The sequence below is a fragment of the Trichosurus vulpecula genome, chromosome 2 (genome assembly GCF_011100635.1).
Source record: "Trichosurus vulpecula isolate mTriVul1 chromosome 2, mTriVul1.pri, whole genome shotgun sequence".
Taxonomy (NCBI): domain Eukaryota; kingdom Metazoa; phylum Chordata; class Mammalia; order Diprotodontia; family Phalangeridae; genus Trichosurus; species Trichosurus vulpecula.
This window is the reverse complement of record NC_050574.1, coordinates 12,923,126-12,939,024: the sequence shown is the minus strand read 5'-3', so window position 1 is coordinate 12,939,024 and position 15,899 is coordinate 12,923,126. Positions and strand designations below refer to the sequence as shown.

General features: G+C 40.5%; 1 protein-coding gene and 2 pseudogenes across 1 annotated transcript in view; 2 read left to right on the top strand and 1 right to left on the bottom strand.

The window, feature by feature from the left end:
- Positions 1–2,214: 2,214 nt before the first annotated feature.
- Positions 2,215–2,784, top strand: LOC118839799 (annotated as a pseudogene).
- A 3,341-nt stretch (positions 2,785–6,125) lies between these two features.
- Positions 6,126–6,416, top strand: LOC118836251 (annotated as a pseudogene).
- Positions 6,417–8,217: 1,801 nt separating this feature from the next.
- LOC118839793 (zinc finger protein 420-like) overlaps positions 8,218–15,899 on the bottom strand; it is a 34,000-nt gene continuing 26,318 nt past the window's right edge. Inside the window, exons 5-6 of the mRNA XM_036747313.1 lie at positions 15,751–15,846; positions 8,218–12,317 (exon numbers count right to left, since the gene is read on the bottom strand). Of these exons, the coding sequence (XP_036603208.1) occupies positions 9,829–12,317; positions 15,751–15,846 (2,585 nt within the window). The 3' untranslated portion in view covers positions 8,218–9,828. The remainder of the gene's footprint in view (positions 12,318–15,750; positions 15,847–15,899) is intronic.

Genomic DNA, 15,899 nt, shown 5'->3' with positions numbered 1-15,899 from the left:
AGCAGGCCCAGAGAAGGGAAGGCCAATAATAAAGTAGTTTAATTAATCAGTTTCAGAGTGAGTAATGTTCTCTTAGCTGAAGTAAAAGCACAGGTTATATACTTAAATCACAACTGAAGAAAGGAAGGTGGGGGGGAAGGAGGTGGATAATAAACAATCATTTAGTGGTTTCCCATGAGAAACCCATGAGTCCCACAATACGATTCTGGAGTCAAGTCTTTGGGGGTTGTGACCACCTCCCCTAGAGCACAGAACCAAGGTTCTGTGATGGGAACAGGTTTTACAGTCTTTGATTTGCTTCACTTCAGGTTGGCAGGCAGAGGGATACCACCGATTGTGAGCCTTGTCGAGGTTTGATTGATCACTTCAACCTGCATTGTTAGTCTGACTCACAAGCTGGAAAAAGGCAATTCTGCAAAATCGAATCTATTAGTATATTTATTACACATATGATATTGATTATTATAGAAATCAGAATTTCTCCACACCAGTGTATAGCTTGCTTTCCCTCCACAGGTGGAATTGTGGAGGGAAAGCTCTCTAGGCTTCTGGAACAGTGTGTTGGTAAGCAAAATGGCCTTTGTGAGTAACTCAGTGTATTTCATTGAGCCTCGCTAGGTGCTGGGCCCCAGGTCCAGAGCCCTATTAGGTGTGGAACCTATGTGGGTGCGGATTGGTGTGGTTGGCTAAGGGGAGGTGTTGACTCTAGAGCCATGCCCTATTGGGTGTTAACCTAATCTATGTGGATGTGAACCTCTCAGGGTCCAAAGGGGAGGGGCCAACTCAAGAACCAATCACCAGAGCCTGGGCTCTGGTCATTCAGATGTCTTTTGATGATGTCAAAAACTCTATAAGAGGAGAGAAGACAGCTTGAAGATCCCTTTTCTGTTGGAGCTCTACCTGCAGCAGTGGTGGCGAGTGTGACTCTGGGCCAGCCCTTATTCCGAGCTCCCGGGCTGAACCTAGATGTTGGTAACTATGAATTGTATTGGGTCTGTCTGTTGATGTTTGTAATTTGTTTGTATTTTGTTCTGAAGTTCAGGGTGCGGGCTTTTTCCCCTGAAAAGTGAATGCTGTCTGTATGCTGGATTAAAGTAAACTTGTCAACCCCTTTAACCTTGCCTTCCTTATTAAAGCAGATCAAAAGAACCTGTGCTTTCCCGGCATGCTGGCAGCTTTCTGGGTGCTAGCTGTGGGTGGATCTTACACCTGCACAGAAGCTGCTAGCCGGATTGTTGAAACAAACAGCCAGAGAAGATGCCCAGTATTTCATTCATGGAACAACCAGTGATGGGGTGATGGGACCTAGATGTCTAAAGGAAAAGACCATGTCTCTGGAAACAACCCAGTCACATACAGGCCTGACCCTGCAATTCCTCCGATAAAGGCTATCAGTGCAGGGTGCTGACCAAAGGACTCTGTCTTCAGGGCCTGGACCTCGCCTCTGGCAGAGCCTCTGTGCAAATAGAACCATCTTGTCACTTTAACAAAGCTATTTCTGTTGACTCTCTGAATTTTCCCCTACATTCCAGAAGCCCAGACCACTGGCACCTCTACCCAAGGCACCTGGCCCATCCCAGTCTACTTGCATATACTCCTTAATGCTACCCAGATCACCTAATTAGCCTACTTGACATTCCTTTCACTGTCCCCTTTGCATATAAGCACCAGCATCACCCTTACTAGTTTGCAACTTTTCTAGGGAACTTAGCCTGCTTCTATTGATGACACAATAAATGTTGCCACTTCATTGGAGGATGGTTTGAGTGCATGAATTCATTCCAGGAGATACCGCCCTGTACCCTGACATTTTGGTGTTCCCAGCACCCCTAAACTGCATCAGACAGGATGCCAGGGTCACTGGATTGAATAAGGGGAGTTAGATATAAGGAGACTCTAAAGGTTGGGGGGAGTTGGTTATAAAGGGCTTTTTGTATTTGATCCTAGAGGTAATATCGAGCTATTCGAGTTTATTGAGTAGCGGAGTGAGATGATCAGGTCTGCATTTTAGGAAAATCACTTTGGTAGCTGGATGGATTAAACTGGGGAGAGACTTGAGGCAGACAGATCCACCAGAAGACTATTGAAATAGGTGTGGCTTTGGTAAGGAGTTAGGTCACTTCTTCATGTGAAGCAGGAATGAAAGAGGACATAGGGCAGAAAGCATCTAATGGGTTCACAACTCACAGTTTAAGAAGCACTGAAGGGGGTAAGATGGTGCTGCAAGCAGCCAGGAGCGTGCAGTCATGGCCTTGTCCCTGTGGGCGGCAGCCGGGGCTGAGATCCCCAGGTCCCTGGTCTCCCTCGCAGCTGCTCCCATGAGCCTCTGGGTGCACCCTGACCCAGGCTCCTCTCCCTTGCTCGCAGCCACCTCCTCCCAGGGCCTCTGCACCAGCACCCTGCAACTTGCCGTTTAAAAATTCACAAACAAACATGAATGGATATCAACTGAAAATGGTATTGGAACAGTGGGAATCAGCAATTTTGCACAGGAAGCACTAGGAGATATAGTTTACTGTAGTCTTCCAGAAGTTGGAACAAAATTGAACAAACAAGATGAGTTTGGAGCTTTGGAAAGTGGAAGTTGGCAGTAATCTCTATTCTCCATTAACAGGAGAAGTAACTGAAATTAATGTAGCTCTTGCAGAAGACCCAGGACTTGTCAACAAATCTTGTTATGAACATCGTTGGCTGATCAAGATGACTCTGAGCAACCCATCAGAACTCGATGAGCTGATGAGCGAGGATGCATATGAGAGATACATAAAATCTATTGAGGATTGAACATTGAATCCCCAAATAAATTAGCATAAGAATACAGCCCAGTATAGTTTTGTCCTAAATTAGTGGTATATGAAAGGTTAGCAACTTTTAACACTTCTGAAACAACACCATGGCATGGAAAAAAATCTTAACTATTCAGAAATGACTGGATAAAAATGCTTTTTACTATTTGCAACTTTTGCACACCTTCTTCCTTGTAATTTCAAGTTAGTGTCTGTCTAGTTCTGAATTCATTGCATCATGTATGGTAAAAATGAATTTTAAGACCATATACTTCATAGCTAGAATTTTATCTGTAAAAAGCCTTAAATCAGTAATGTAATGGCCAACTTCATCCATCACCAGTATTGTTCTAAATACATTTGTTTTTCTTTCTGTCCATGGGAATAATTTACTGAGATTGGTTAGCTGGCTGGTGTCAGATACAGTACAAATACTAACTTAATTTTTTAATAAACTGCTTGGCTGAAGCTATTTTATACAGATGAGGCTTCAACCTTGCAGCAGAATAGGTAATGAAATTTAATAGACTTTAAAAACTCAAAAAAAAAAAAGAAGCACTGAAGGGGAAGTGGAAAAAGTTTAAGAAGACCTGATCTAAGTGATAGGGGATAAGGAAGAGGAAAGAAGAGGGGGCTGGCAGCAAATGGCACCAACTTTTTCTATAAAATGAGGCAAGGATCTCAACTGAGGTTTGAGAAGGGATGAAAAGGTTTGGAACACCTGCTGTAGAGAGTAGTTTCCTGAGTTGATAAAGGAGATCTAGATAGTTGATAAGGGAGAAGTCAGATTGACTAGCAGAGATGAGGTTGATGTGGTGCCACAGATTTGTAGTAGACCCTGTCAGACTGGTTGTGTGATTTTTCCCCACTTTCATCCAGCAGCATACATATAGCAGCAAGGGAGGCAAATGGTGGGGGAGATCCAAGTCTGAGGCTTGGGAGAGTGTAATCAGTAATATGATAAGGGGCTAATAAGTGATATGATAGGGATTCAAGAGAAGAGGACCGGGTAGAGTTGAGGAAAAGAGGAGAGGGACTGCCACTGTGGAGACAACCTAGGAGAGAACTGGGGAAGTCTTGGTATTGTTTTTTGCTCCGAGGCAATACTTGTGGTTGTTTTGGAGTCTTTTGAGTTTGTCTTGAGTTTCCTGCCACCATAATGACTCTTTACAGTAGGATTTGTTTGCTTGTTTGCTTATTTTTCCAGCCTACTTTCTGACTTCTAATTTGATGTTGGGGCTAGACTCTGCCATGCTTCTGGACTGGTTCTCTTGCTGTTTCCTTGGGGTACTGAGTATTTTTCTTATTCCAGGATTTCAGGGACAGGCTGGGGATTTGCTAGCTTTAAATGCTCTATTGTAGGGCAAAGTCTGATTGCTGCCCTCTTGGATTGTGCTCTGCTAGTTCCTGACGGAACTTGATCTTTGTTCCAGAACCAGGTAGTAGGCAACAAAGCTGCCAGTTGTAAACTTCCCCAGTGTGCTGCCCTGGTTTGGTTCTGGGGTTATCCCAGTATGGAATATGGGACCTCCTCTTGCCATGATGCACAGCCTGAAACAGTTTATGTAGTATTGGAATTAATTGTTCTTCAATTATTTGATACAAGTCACTTATAAATCCATCTACCTTTGGGGTCTTTTTCTTTAGGAGTTCATTTATGGCTTGTTCGCTTTTTGAAAAATATTCTTTTGTTTAAATCCTCTATTTCTTGTTCTCTTGGGACATTTTATATTTTTGTAAATATTCTTACATTTCATTTAGATTGTCAGTTTTCTTGGCATATAATTGGGCAAAACAGCTCCTAATAAGTTCTTTTGTTTCTTCAGTGATTGCGAGTTCACCTTTTCCATTTTTGAAACTGCTAATTTAGTTTTCTTCTCTTTAAAAATAAAATTAGCTAATGGTGTATCTATTTGTTTTTAATAGTTGCTGGTTTTACTAATTGATTTTTTATTTTGATTTTGTTCATCTTGATTTTTATGATTTCTATTTTGGTGTTTGAGAGTTTTTAATGTATTGTCTTTTTAGTTTTTTAATTGCCTGCCCAATTGTTTATGTGCTGTTTCTCTTTTATTCCTGAAAGTGTTGATATAAATTTTCCCTTCAGGACTGCTTTGCTGAATCCCCAAAACTTTGGTATGCTGTCTCATTGTTATTATCATCTTTGGTGAAATTGACTGTTCTTATGACTTGTTCTTTGCCCCACCTATTCGTTAAGATTTTCTCCACCAAGCCTAAGAAACCTCATTACTCTGGAACCTCACTCCATCCCTGGACTGTCTCTTAAGTACCCTCCTGCCCTTTTAGCCTCTCTCAAAGTGGCTGGTTCCTCTCAAAATCTCCATTTTAATTAGGAGACCCAGACCAACCTTCATTCCTCTCCAGGATACACTGCTGACTCATCTTCACAGGACTTTCATTACCATGCCCTGGTGCTGGGTACCTTCATTTCCTTTGTTTTTCCCTTTCCCTTCATGGTTTTTCTCTTTTAACGTGTTGCCTTTCCCCATTAGAATGTAAGCACCTTGAGGGTAGGGACTGTCATTCTTTCTGCTTCTATTTGTATCCTCAGCTTAGCACAGTTCCTGACACATAGTAATATATATACCTTCTGAGTGCCCCCATCCCCCGAGGGCTCTACCTCAGTCTGACTAAAAAGAATGGTGAGGGGAGAGGGTGGATATCAGAGAACTCCTTCCAGATCCTCCATTTAAAGAAGGTTCCAGGGCAACCATCTTAGCATTTCCTGTCAGCTTTAGGACTTCATCATGCCTTCACACCACCATCCTGCCAGTCACACAGGCTTGCAACTCATCATTCTTTCAGACCCTACAGCCTCCATGTCCAATCAGTTGTTAATTCCTGTCCATGAGCTGTCCCTTGCTCTATGACTAGTCATCTTATTTTGATTATATAATTCTGACATTCCTTATGTTTATTCCTGCACAATTCCTTGTTTGTATGTTGCAGCAGTCTGCTTGCACTGATGATGAATCTTTCTGTTGCCTTTTTGTTGATTTGCAACTTTAAGTCTTTGGAGAAGATGGTGTTTCATGACTCTAGGCCCTGTACATCATCCCCGTAAGGGTCTTGGTGCACACTGGCTCTGGTCACAGGACATGCAGCTTCGTCCCTGTCATCTGCATCCCCTTCAGCCCTGAACCCACCCACAGCCCCTTCCTCAGATAATGATCACTTCTAGCTGAGGAATCCCCAAGATTCCCCCTTTCATCCTTGGGGCTTCCTAGACCCCAACTCATCTCTTTCTTGGGTTTGAGGGTAGAGGATTGAAACATCTGGGCCCTAGGCCTTTACTCTGCTTTCTCTGGGGTAGGTGTGTTGAAGCCATGGGCTCAGAGCTGGAGACTGCCATGGAATCTCTCATCAACGTATTCCATGCCCATTCTGGCAAGGAAGGTGATAAGTATAAACTGAGCAAGAAGGAGCTGAAGGAGCTACTGCAGACTGAGCTTTCTGGCTTCCTAGATGCAGAAGGATGCAGATGCAGTGGACAAAGTGATGAAGGAGCTAGATGAGAACAGCGATGGTGAAGTTGACTTCCAGGAGTATGTGGTGCTGGTGGCTGCGCCTACCGTGGCCAGCCACAACTTCTTCTGGGAGAACAGATGAGCAAGCAGCCCAGCCCTGGCCAGCACCAATAACCCCGTTCCCGCTCCCCCCATTCCCACCCTTGCTTTCCATATTGGCCCTCCCCTACCCTCAGACTCCCCCAGTTCACTGTCCCAGGTTTGGCCGTAGCATTTGTGGTGTACTGCTCCATCACACATTAAAGGTTTCTCTTCCCCACCCCCCCAAAAAAAAGAAGGGGGAGGGAGCAGTGTCTTCATTGTAGAGAAAAGTTTAGGGTCATTAGAAGAATTATGCAACTTTACATAGGTAATCCTGCCCACTTTGTTCCTACTATTAAATTGTGAACCCAGACCATTGTCTGTTTGTAGTTTCTAAGATAGATGGACAGATGGATGAGCTGACTGTTTATACAAATGTGTATCATGGTCTGGACAATAGTCCTACTTCATTCACTTTTTTCCTCAATGGATTACTACACCATACTCTTTTGAGTGATTATGAATCAAAGTTAGCTGACTTTATAGTATTTCAGAACTTGATACAATGCAAAGACAATGTCATCCTCAAATAGGAACATCTGGAGGGCATGCCTTTTCGGTGTGGGGTGTAAATGTTACGTGTATGATCGCAATGTATACTGACTTTTAAAAAAAAAAAGACAAAACTACAGGACTGGTTTATAGCAGCTGACTTCCTGCCTGAAACTGAATCAAGGATTTCAAGAGCTTCAAGTAATTTCCACTCCATCTCGTGTCACAAGTGACATGTATCTCCTTTGTATCACATAACTAGCTGTGTTTTAACAAGCACACTTTTTTCTTCTTGTGGGTGATATAGATTCCCTTTAACAAATACACCTTCATGTAACCAGCTGCTTTGTAGCATGTGCCCATGTCTCATGTGAAGAATGGCATATAGCTCATTTGTAAAAGACACTGCAATTCACTTGCTGTTGGTGTGTCTCACTCGGAGTAAAGCTGCAATGCCCATTTCTGGTCAGTTGGAGGTGGTTCATTAAGAAACTGGTGATAATACTGAGATTACAACACAAGCATCTGAAAGAAGACAGGAAAGGTGTGATAGTAAGAACCAGGGCAGGAACAACCTATTAAAGGCATAATTGAGTGTCTATAGAGAAAAGTTTGGGGTGAGAAAGAAAAATGATGGCAAAGAAGTGATGCTAAGGATGGAAAGATAAAATTAAGGTTCATGGCTTCAAGGAGCTTCTATTCTTCTTGACTTTGTGGATTCCTGTGTAGCATAAAGATATTGGACTTGGTGAAGAATGCTACAAAGAAATATGGAGGCTTCATGCCTTAACGCCCAAGTGCAAGACAAAAAAAAAACCTATTGGAAAAGACTTTCCTGTCTCCATACCTTTCCATCTTTGAGTTTTTCTTAGCCACTAACATATTATAGGTAGAGAATCTCAAAAGGATAAAAGGCTACCTTCTAAGATTCCATTCCCGGTCAGTTTGGGCACCATAATCAACAGTGTGGTCCATTAGCATAATAAAAGCACTTGGTTCCCACTATGTCCATGTACTGATGCTAGTGGCACAGAAGTGTACTACAGGGATGGTCACCTCTATTCATTCTTATGAATGGTCTTACATTGGATTCCACAGAATCCTTGTAACAGATTTGGACTAATTTAACAAATCTCCCAACAATTACACCAGATGTGGATAGTGAAAACAGGCATACCACAGACTGTCAGATTCACATGGAGAGATAATTAGATCTTATCTTGGGCCAAGAACTATTGATGATTAATTCCAGGGGTAGGAGGGCATCTGTGATTGGCTGGCATTTTGCATCATAATAAAAGACAAAGAAAACTGGACCAAAAGATTTATTTGTGTATCTGGAGTGTATATAAGTAGAACAAGCAATTATGGTTTATAACGACCGACATACCTTATTTTGCAAAGCATCTTACATATACTACCTCATTTAAGCCCCACAACCACCCTAGGAAATGGGGACTGCAGGTCTTCTCTCACTTTATAGATAAGCAAACGGGGTCAGAAAGGTTGAATGACGTGCCCATGGTCAAAGAGCTAATAAACACTGGAGGGGAGACCCAAGCCCAGGCATTCCTTGTTCCAAACCCAGCACTTGAATGATTCTATACAAAGTAGAAGAGCAGCATTAGGGAGGAATTTTCAGGGAGGATGGTGGGGAAAAAGCACAAGATTTGGAGTCAGAACATCTGGGTCTGAACCTGACCTCAGCCACTTACTGATTGTATTATCTTTGGAAAGTTATTTCTGCTCTCTGGGCCTGAGCTTCAACTGTAAAGTGAGAGGTCTGAATGTATGATCTCTAGGTGTTTTTCCAGCTCTAATTAATAAGATCCTATAATTCAGAGAGAAATAAGAGGGGCAACTAAGGGGTAATAAAGACTGCTTCAACATCTGGAATCTGTATCTTCATCACCTTGATGTCCCTAGGTCAATGTGTTGTAACACAAAATATCTCAGGGCCCATGAAGAATCTAACCTGGTATTCCTTTTATGCCATAGTCTAATAAGGCTAGTCACAACCATGTGGAAAGGCAGCTAACCAAGTTGTGACACCTGTCCTTTCCATCTATATCTTATTCTTAGAGTCAGCTCTCCCCAGGGAGTCTATGCTTCCCCCAACCCACTCCCTACACACACAGGTTGAACTCTCCTAAAATTTCTGATGCACTTTTGCAACAAGAAACAGAAATTTTTAAAAATGGAATTTCATCCTTAATCTCCTTTGCCAAAATTACCTACATTACTCCCTTCCACAAAATAGGAAAGTAGGATTAAATGATTTTGGAGTGCCTTCCAGCTATGACATACTATAGTTCTATCCAAGACCAAAATGGAATATAGTAGTAGCTATAAATTGGACCCCTTCACATCCAAGGTAAATCAATATAAACCTTCTTAGAGAAACTTCCAGAATGAGATGTTTCATATGTTATTTTCGAATCTCAGGCAAAAAGTTATCTTAGGCAATTTTCCCACTATCTTTCAATCTTTTATTCCAAAGGTATTCAAATTAATTTTTTTTCTTAAATAACACCTTAGCACTTTCATTTAAAAGATTCTTTTAGAAATCTTGTAGTTTAAGCATTAGTTTGAAACTAGCACAAGTTGCTGTATTGACTAACACTATGTTACTGCTGCCTGATGGCAGTTAACATGTATTACTGGATGCATAAAGGAGAACAAAGTTATTTTGATCTATTAAAGCACCAAGCAACTTTGTACCTAGGGACAAACTGACATATTGACTCTCCAGTACTTAGCAATGAGAAGTCAACAAATTTTTCCTACATCATTACATCCCTAGTTAAACATCCAGCATAAAGTCTCTGATGTCTGATAAGTTTTGAAGCACAAGCCAACATTATCCCTTAGCCTAATTATAGGCTTCAATATTCATTTTTAAATTAAGTCATAACTAATGCTTAAAGTTTAGAAAGATGCTTACAAAGATGTTTCCTAAGTGTTGAGCTGGTGCTAAATGCTTTCCCACATTCTTTACAATCAAAGGGTTTCTTTCCAGTATGAATTCTCCTATGTTCAGCAAGGTGGCCCCTCTGACGGAAAGCTTTTCCACATTCATTACACTCAAAGGGTTTTTCTCCAGTATGTATTCTTTCGTGATCCCTGAGGACTGAATTACTTCTGAAGGTTTTTCCACATTCATTGCATTCATAGGGTTTCTCTCCAGTATGAATTCTGTGATGATTGATAAAGGATGTTTTATGGCTGAAGTGTTTACCACATTCATTACACTCAAAGGGTTTCTCTCCAGTATGAATTTTCTGATGTTCAGTAAGGTGTCCCCTCTGGCTGAAGGCTTTTCCACATTCATTGCATTCAAAGGGCTTCTCCCCTGTATGAATTCTGTGATGATTCCAAAGGCTTGAGTTATTGCTGAAAGCTTTTCCACATTCATTGCATTCATAGGGTTTCTCTCCAGAATGAATCTTCTGATGATTAATAAAGGATGTCCTATGACTAAAACTCTTCCTACACACACTGCATTCAAAGAGCTTCTCTCCAGAATGAATTCTCTTATGTTCAGTAAGGTGACCCTTCTGACTGAAGTCTTTCCCACATATATTACACTGAAAGGATTTCTCTCCAGTATGAATTCTCTGATGTTCAATCAAGTGGAGACTTTTGCTAAAATTCTTACCACTCTCATTACACTCAAAGAGTTTCTCTCCAGCATGGCTCTTCTGATGTTCAATAAGGTGTCCCTTCTGGAATAACACCTTCCCAGATTCCTTATGCTCAAATGGTTTCTCCCCAGTATCAATTATTGGATGTAGAGTAAGGTTTGAATTCTGGTTAACAGTGTTTCCACATTGATTAAATTCAAAGGGTTTCTCACCAGCATGGATTCTCTGTAGAGCAAGCCTGGCCTTATGGCTTAAAGCTTTCCCTCTTTCCAAACGTTTTAAAAATCTTTCTCCAGTATGGACTCTCTGATGGTCAGTAAGGTGCCTCTTCTGTTTGAATGCTTTCTCACAATGATTACAGTTATAGGGTTTTTCTCCAGTATGAATTCTCTGATGATTCTTAAGGATTGAGTTATTGCTGAAGGCTTTCCCACATTCATTACAGATGTAGGGTTTCTCTCCTGTATGAACTCTCTGGTGCTCAGTATGATGCCCCCTCTGGCTGAAAGTTTTCCCACATTCATTACATTTATAGGGTTTCTCTCCAGTATGAGTTCTCTGATGTAAAGTAAGGTATACCCTATGACTGAAAGCTTTTCCACATTCAGTGCATGCAAAAGGTTTCTCACCAGTATGAATTCTCTGATGTTGAATAAGATGTCTTGTCTGGTTGAAGGTTTTTCCACATTCAGTACATTTATAGGGCCTTTCACCAGAATGAATTCTTTGATGATTCCTAAGAATTGAGTTGTTGCTGAAGGCTTTCCCACATTCATTACAGATATAGGGCTTCTCTCCAGTATGAATTCTCTGATGTTCTGTAAGGTGTCCCCTCTGGCTGAAGGATTTACCACATTCGTTACATTTATATGGTTTTTCTCCAGTATGAATTCTCTGATGTAGAGTAAGATATACTCTATGACTAAAAGCTTTCCCACATTCAGCACATTCAAAAGGCTTTTCTCCAGTATGGATTCTCTGGTGTTCATTAAGATGGCCCCTCTGGTTGAAGGTTTTCCCACATTCATTACATTTGTAGGGTTTCTCTCCAGTATGAATTCTCTGGTGACTCCTAAGTATGGAGTTGTTACTGAAGGCTTTCCCACATTCATTACATATGTAGGGTTTCTCTCCAGTATGAATTCTCTGATGTTCAGTAAGATGACCTCTCTGGTTGAAAGCTTTACCACATTCATTACAATTATAAGGTTTCTCTCCAGTGTGAATTCTCTGGTGGTTTCTAAGGATTGAATTATTGGTAAAGGATTTTCCACATTCATTACATTCATATGGTCTTTCTACAGTATGTATTCTATGATACTGAATAAGGTCTGAGTGGTAAGTGAAGGGTTTCCTGCATTTACCATACTTACAAATAGAATAGGGCATTCTATTATGTTTATTTAGTTCTGAGAACTGTTTGAAGTTCTTAGTAAGTGTATCATATTTATGGAGAATTTTTCCTATTGGAACCCTCTGTGGTGCAACAATGATTGATGCTAGACTAAACCTTCTTCCAAACATATTACATTCATTAATATTAAACTCATCATTAGTTTTCGTGTGAAATATTGTAACTTCCTTGGATTGTTTATTCCAGTTGCCCTTCTGCTTCTCTTGCCTGACATTACATTCCCATGCTCCTCCCAACTTGCAAGACCAGGGATAATTCTTTCTGATTATCTCCTTAGATGACTCTCCCAGAGAAACACCCTGCTTTTGAATCCAGTCCAAGTTTTCACACCCTGCCTTCTGAATAATGGAATCTGAAAGAAATAAAAAAAGCATCAAAATCCACAATTCTGTGTACTGTAAGAAAGCACACTGCTTATATTAAGTACATGATTCTGACTCCTAGATAAGCAAAAATGATTACCAATTTGGAAAAAGGAAAATAAATACTATTAAGAGAGAACCAAAGCCCAAAACACGTGAAGAACTAGGAAAAGAGCTTCCAGAGACTAAATGACTTGGATTCAAGAGTCATGAAAGCATTTGTAGACGCATTCAGAAAACAACTGCTAGTAATTACAGAGAAAATGCTTAAAATGTTCAGAAAAGAGAAACAAGTTGATTCTGGAAATTTCAGACTGTTAAGCCTGATACCAACCTCGGCAAAATTGAGGAAACTATTAAATAATACTTGGAGAGCTCTTTAAAAAGCAAAAGGAGAACTATTACAGGCTGACTATGAACCAATTACTTAGACTAGGAACGAGACAGGGATTTGACCTGTTATTTCACTGTTCCAGGGAACTCCCAAGTGAAGGAACTGCTTCTTATGCAAGTCAGACAAATTATAGTCCTAGGGAGCCCAGAGTTAAACTGACTTGCCCAGGGTTGCATAACCAATGCGTATGAAAGGTACATTGGGAGATTAAACTTAATCATTTATTCATAAGATTTCTATACTGGATGAGGAACAAACATAATAGCAGCTGTACCTCTACAGGATGTACCAAAGGTTTTATTGCAGTTTTAAGCTTTAGCAGTTTAAAGTTTGTCAAGTGGTTTTCTTACATTTTCACATTTGAGCCTTGCAACCAACATATTAGGTAGATGTTATAGGTATCATTACGCTACTTTAGAGTGGGAAAACTGAAGTAGAGGTATGAAGTGACCTGGCAATAACAACAGACTTCATAAAAATCAGAGGGGGCATCTGAATTCAGATTTTCCTGAATTCAAGGCCAGTATTTTATGTACTATGCTTTGCTGTCTCTCTAAGGTTCTATGGACATCAAGCATCTTGATAACAAAAAAGAATTTGGTAAATCTCTCAAACAATCACTGAGAACAAGATAAACCCATGTGGTTTGGATGTCAGTCTTCTATGAAGCGAATTCATAAATGAATGAATGACCTTAACCAGAGAGAATTTTGGTTAACAGATAGATGTCAATGGGTAGGGAAAATCCCTGGTGTCACGCCCTAGAGTTCCATACTTTTCACCCTGTCCTCCTTATTCAACACTTTTAATGAAAACATAAAAGAAACACATCAATGCCGCTGATGACACACAAGTGTGGGCAACAGTTAATACACTAAAGAATGAATCAAGAGTATTTAAAAGTCTCAACATGTGAGAAGAGAGGAAAAAATCCAACAAGACAAAATTTAAGAAAAACAAATGTAATTGTTCAAAATGTCAATGGAACAGGATCAGACAGAGCTTGTTGGATGGAAGAGCTTGTTTGAAAGGTCTGGGCAGTGCTGGGATTCAGCCAGTTTGCACCAGTTTGGCAGAATTGGCACCTAATTTTAAGCTGAGTTAGACAAACATGTCGTTAGTGGGGGCGGGGACTGCATCCGCCACATTAGTGGCGGTGGAGGTGCTGGGGCTCAGTTCCATGGAGAACCAGTTGTTACTTTATTTGAATCCCACCACTGGGTCTGGAGATTTTAGCTGACTACAAAATTAATGCAAACCAACAGTTACAATGCAGCCACTAAAAAATCTACCACCATTCTGAGCTCCATTTCTAGATGGAAAGTCACCAGATTAAAGAAATTTATGTTCACACTATACAACACACCACTCAGAACACATTATGAGTTTGACATTCAATTCAACGTTTTGAAGGGGACAGTACAGCAGTGTAGTCACAGGAAGACCACTGGAATGGTAAGAAGTCTGGAAACGTTATCGTATGTGTAATGGGTGAAAAAACTTGGGAGGTTAATATGAGGAAGAAAAATATTCAGAAGAAATAAGAGGCTACCTTAGACTACTTGAAGGGCTATCCCATGGGGGAGAGATGGGACTTATTTCCTGTAGCTATCAAAGAGAAATCTAGGAGCAACAAGTACAAGTAACAGGGAAGTAGGTTCTGGCTCAACATAAAAGAAGAACATTCTAATAATCAGACCTGTCTCCAAATAGAACTGACTTTCACAAAATAATTACTTTGCCACCTCTGGAATAATTCCAACTGAGGTTAGATGGGGATACTGAAGAAATTATTCTTTTTGGATGTGAGGTTATATCCAATGATCTCCAAGGTCCCTAAGATTCTATAATTCTCTATAAAGAGAGACAATGAAAAATTAACCCCCTATCTTTCCTTCCCTCACAGGATCTATATGTTCTTAGGCAACGGACTCTTCTCTCTTTTACTCTCTGAAACATACCAATACATCTCTTCTTCTATTTTGGTGGTAGGGACAATTTTGTACTCCCTGGCTGCTAACATTTCAAAGAATGGCTGCCATTCCTACACTGGGAGCAAAAGGTGAGGCTTTTAAGAGTCATTTAATAAGGACTTAAAATCTAGGGGAAATAAATAAAGGATGGATCCAGGATTCTATTAGAGATAAAAAGGGGAGCCAGGATAGAGGTGACGGGAGGGGATGATGGACTAGAAAAGAAGCATCAGGGATTAATGAAAGTAATTTGACATTAGAATCAAGGCCTTCATCACCTCACATCTGAATTACTAAACCAGGATCCTAACTATCAAATCTTATCTACAATGCAAACTGCATGCATATTTGCTTGATCAGATGGTCAATTTCTTCCCAACATGATGCAAGCCAGCAGATGTCAAAATTATTCTGGGAGGCATTCAAAGGTCCCCATGATCACACCCTATGCTCAACAAGAAGTACCATCAGCTCTAAAAAAAGACAGTTTACTTAGCCTCTTCCCTACCCTCAAATAAATAATACCTGCTCATTCTCATATCAGAGTCCTTCTCATTCTATTTCCCTTGCTAAGAATGCCTTACTCACCTATCCCCAACTATTGAAATCCCAACATTTTGAACATGATATAGACACATCATGTATTGATAATTAACTGTTATACAGGTAAGGTGCCTTGTTTTTGCAAGGAGCAAAAATTATAGCAGGGAATGAAAATATCTCATAATTTTTTAGACTTGCTCTCAGGGTATAGTCTAGGGCTATGTTCCTGCAAGGCAGTAAAACAATATAAAACAACCAACTACTCAATCAATAAGCATTTAAAAAGTGACTACTATATCCCAAGCAGGTAGTAACTTCTGTGAATAAATTTTGGCTTGTTGAAATTGAATAACCTTGAAAGGCATATGAGGGACCTTCCTTATGCTTGGTAGCCTTAGCCTCTTTTCTCTACCAAAGTGGGGCCTTTGAGGAGACATCTAGCCCATTTCAAAGGTGCTACATTGAGCAGCTCAACTGTTGTTTGCCCCATCTACCTGGTTTTCACTTATGTACCTGGACAAACAATTTGTGGGACTTCTGTCTCTGATGTCCATGGTCCTTCCCCTCGCTCCAGCTGGGATATCACATCTGGTTTAAAAACTGGAAACCCTGATTATGTGAAAAGACATGGAAGCTGTTAGGAACACAGACTTACTTTAGAA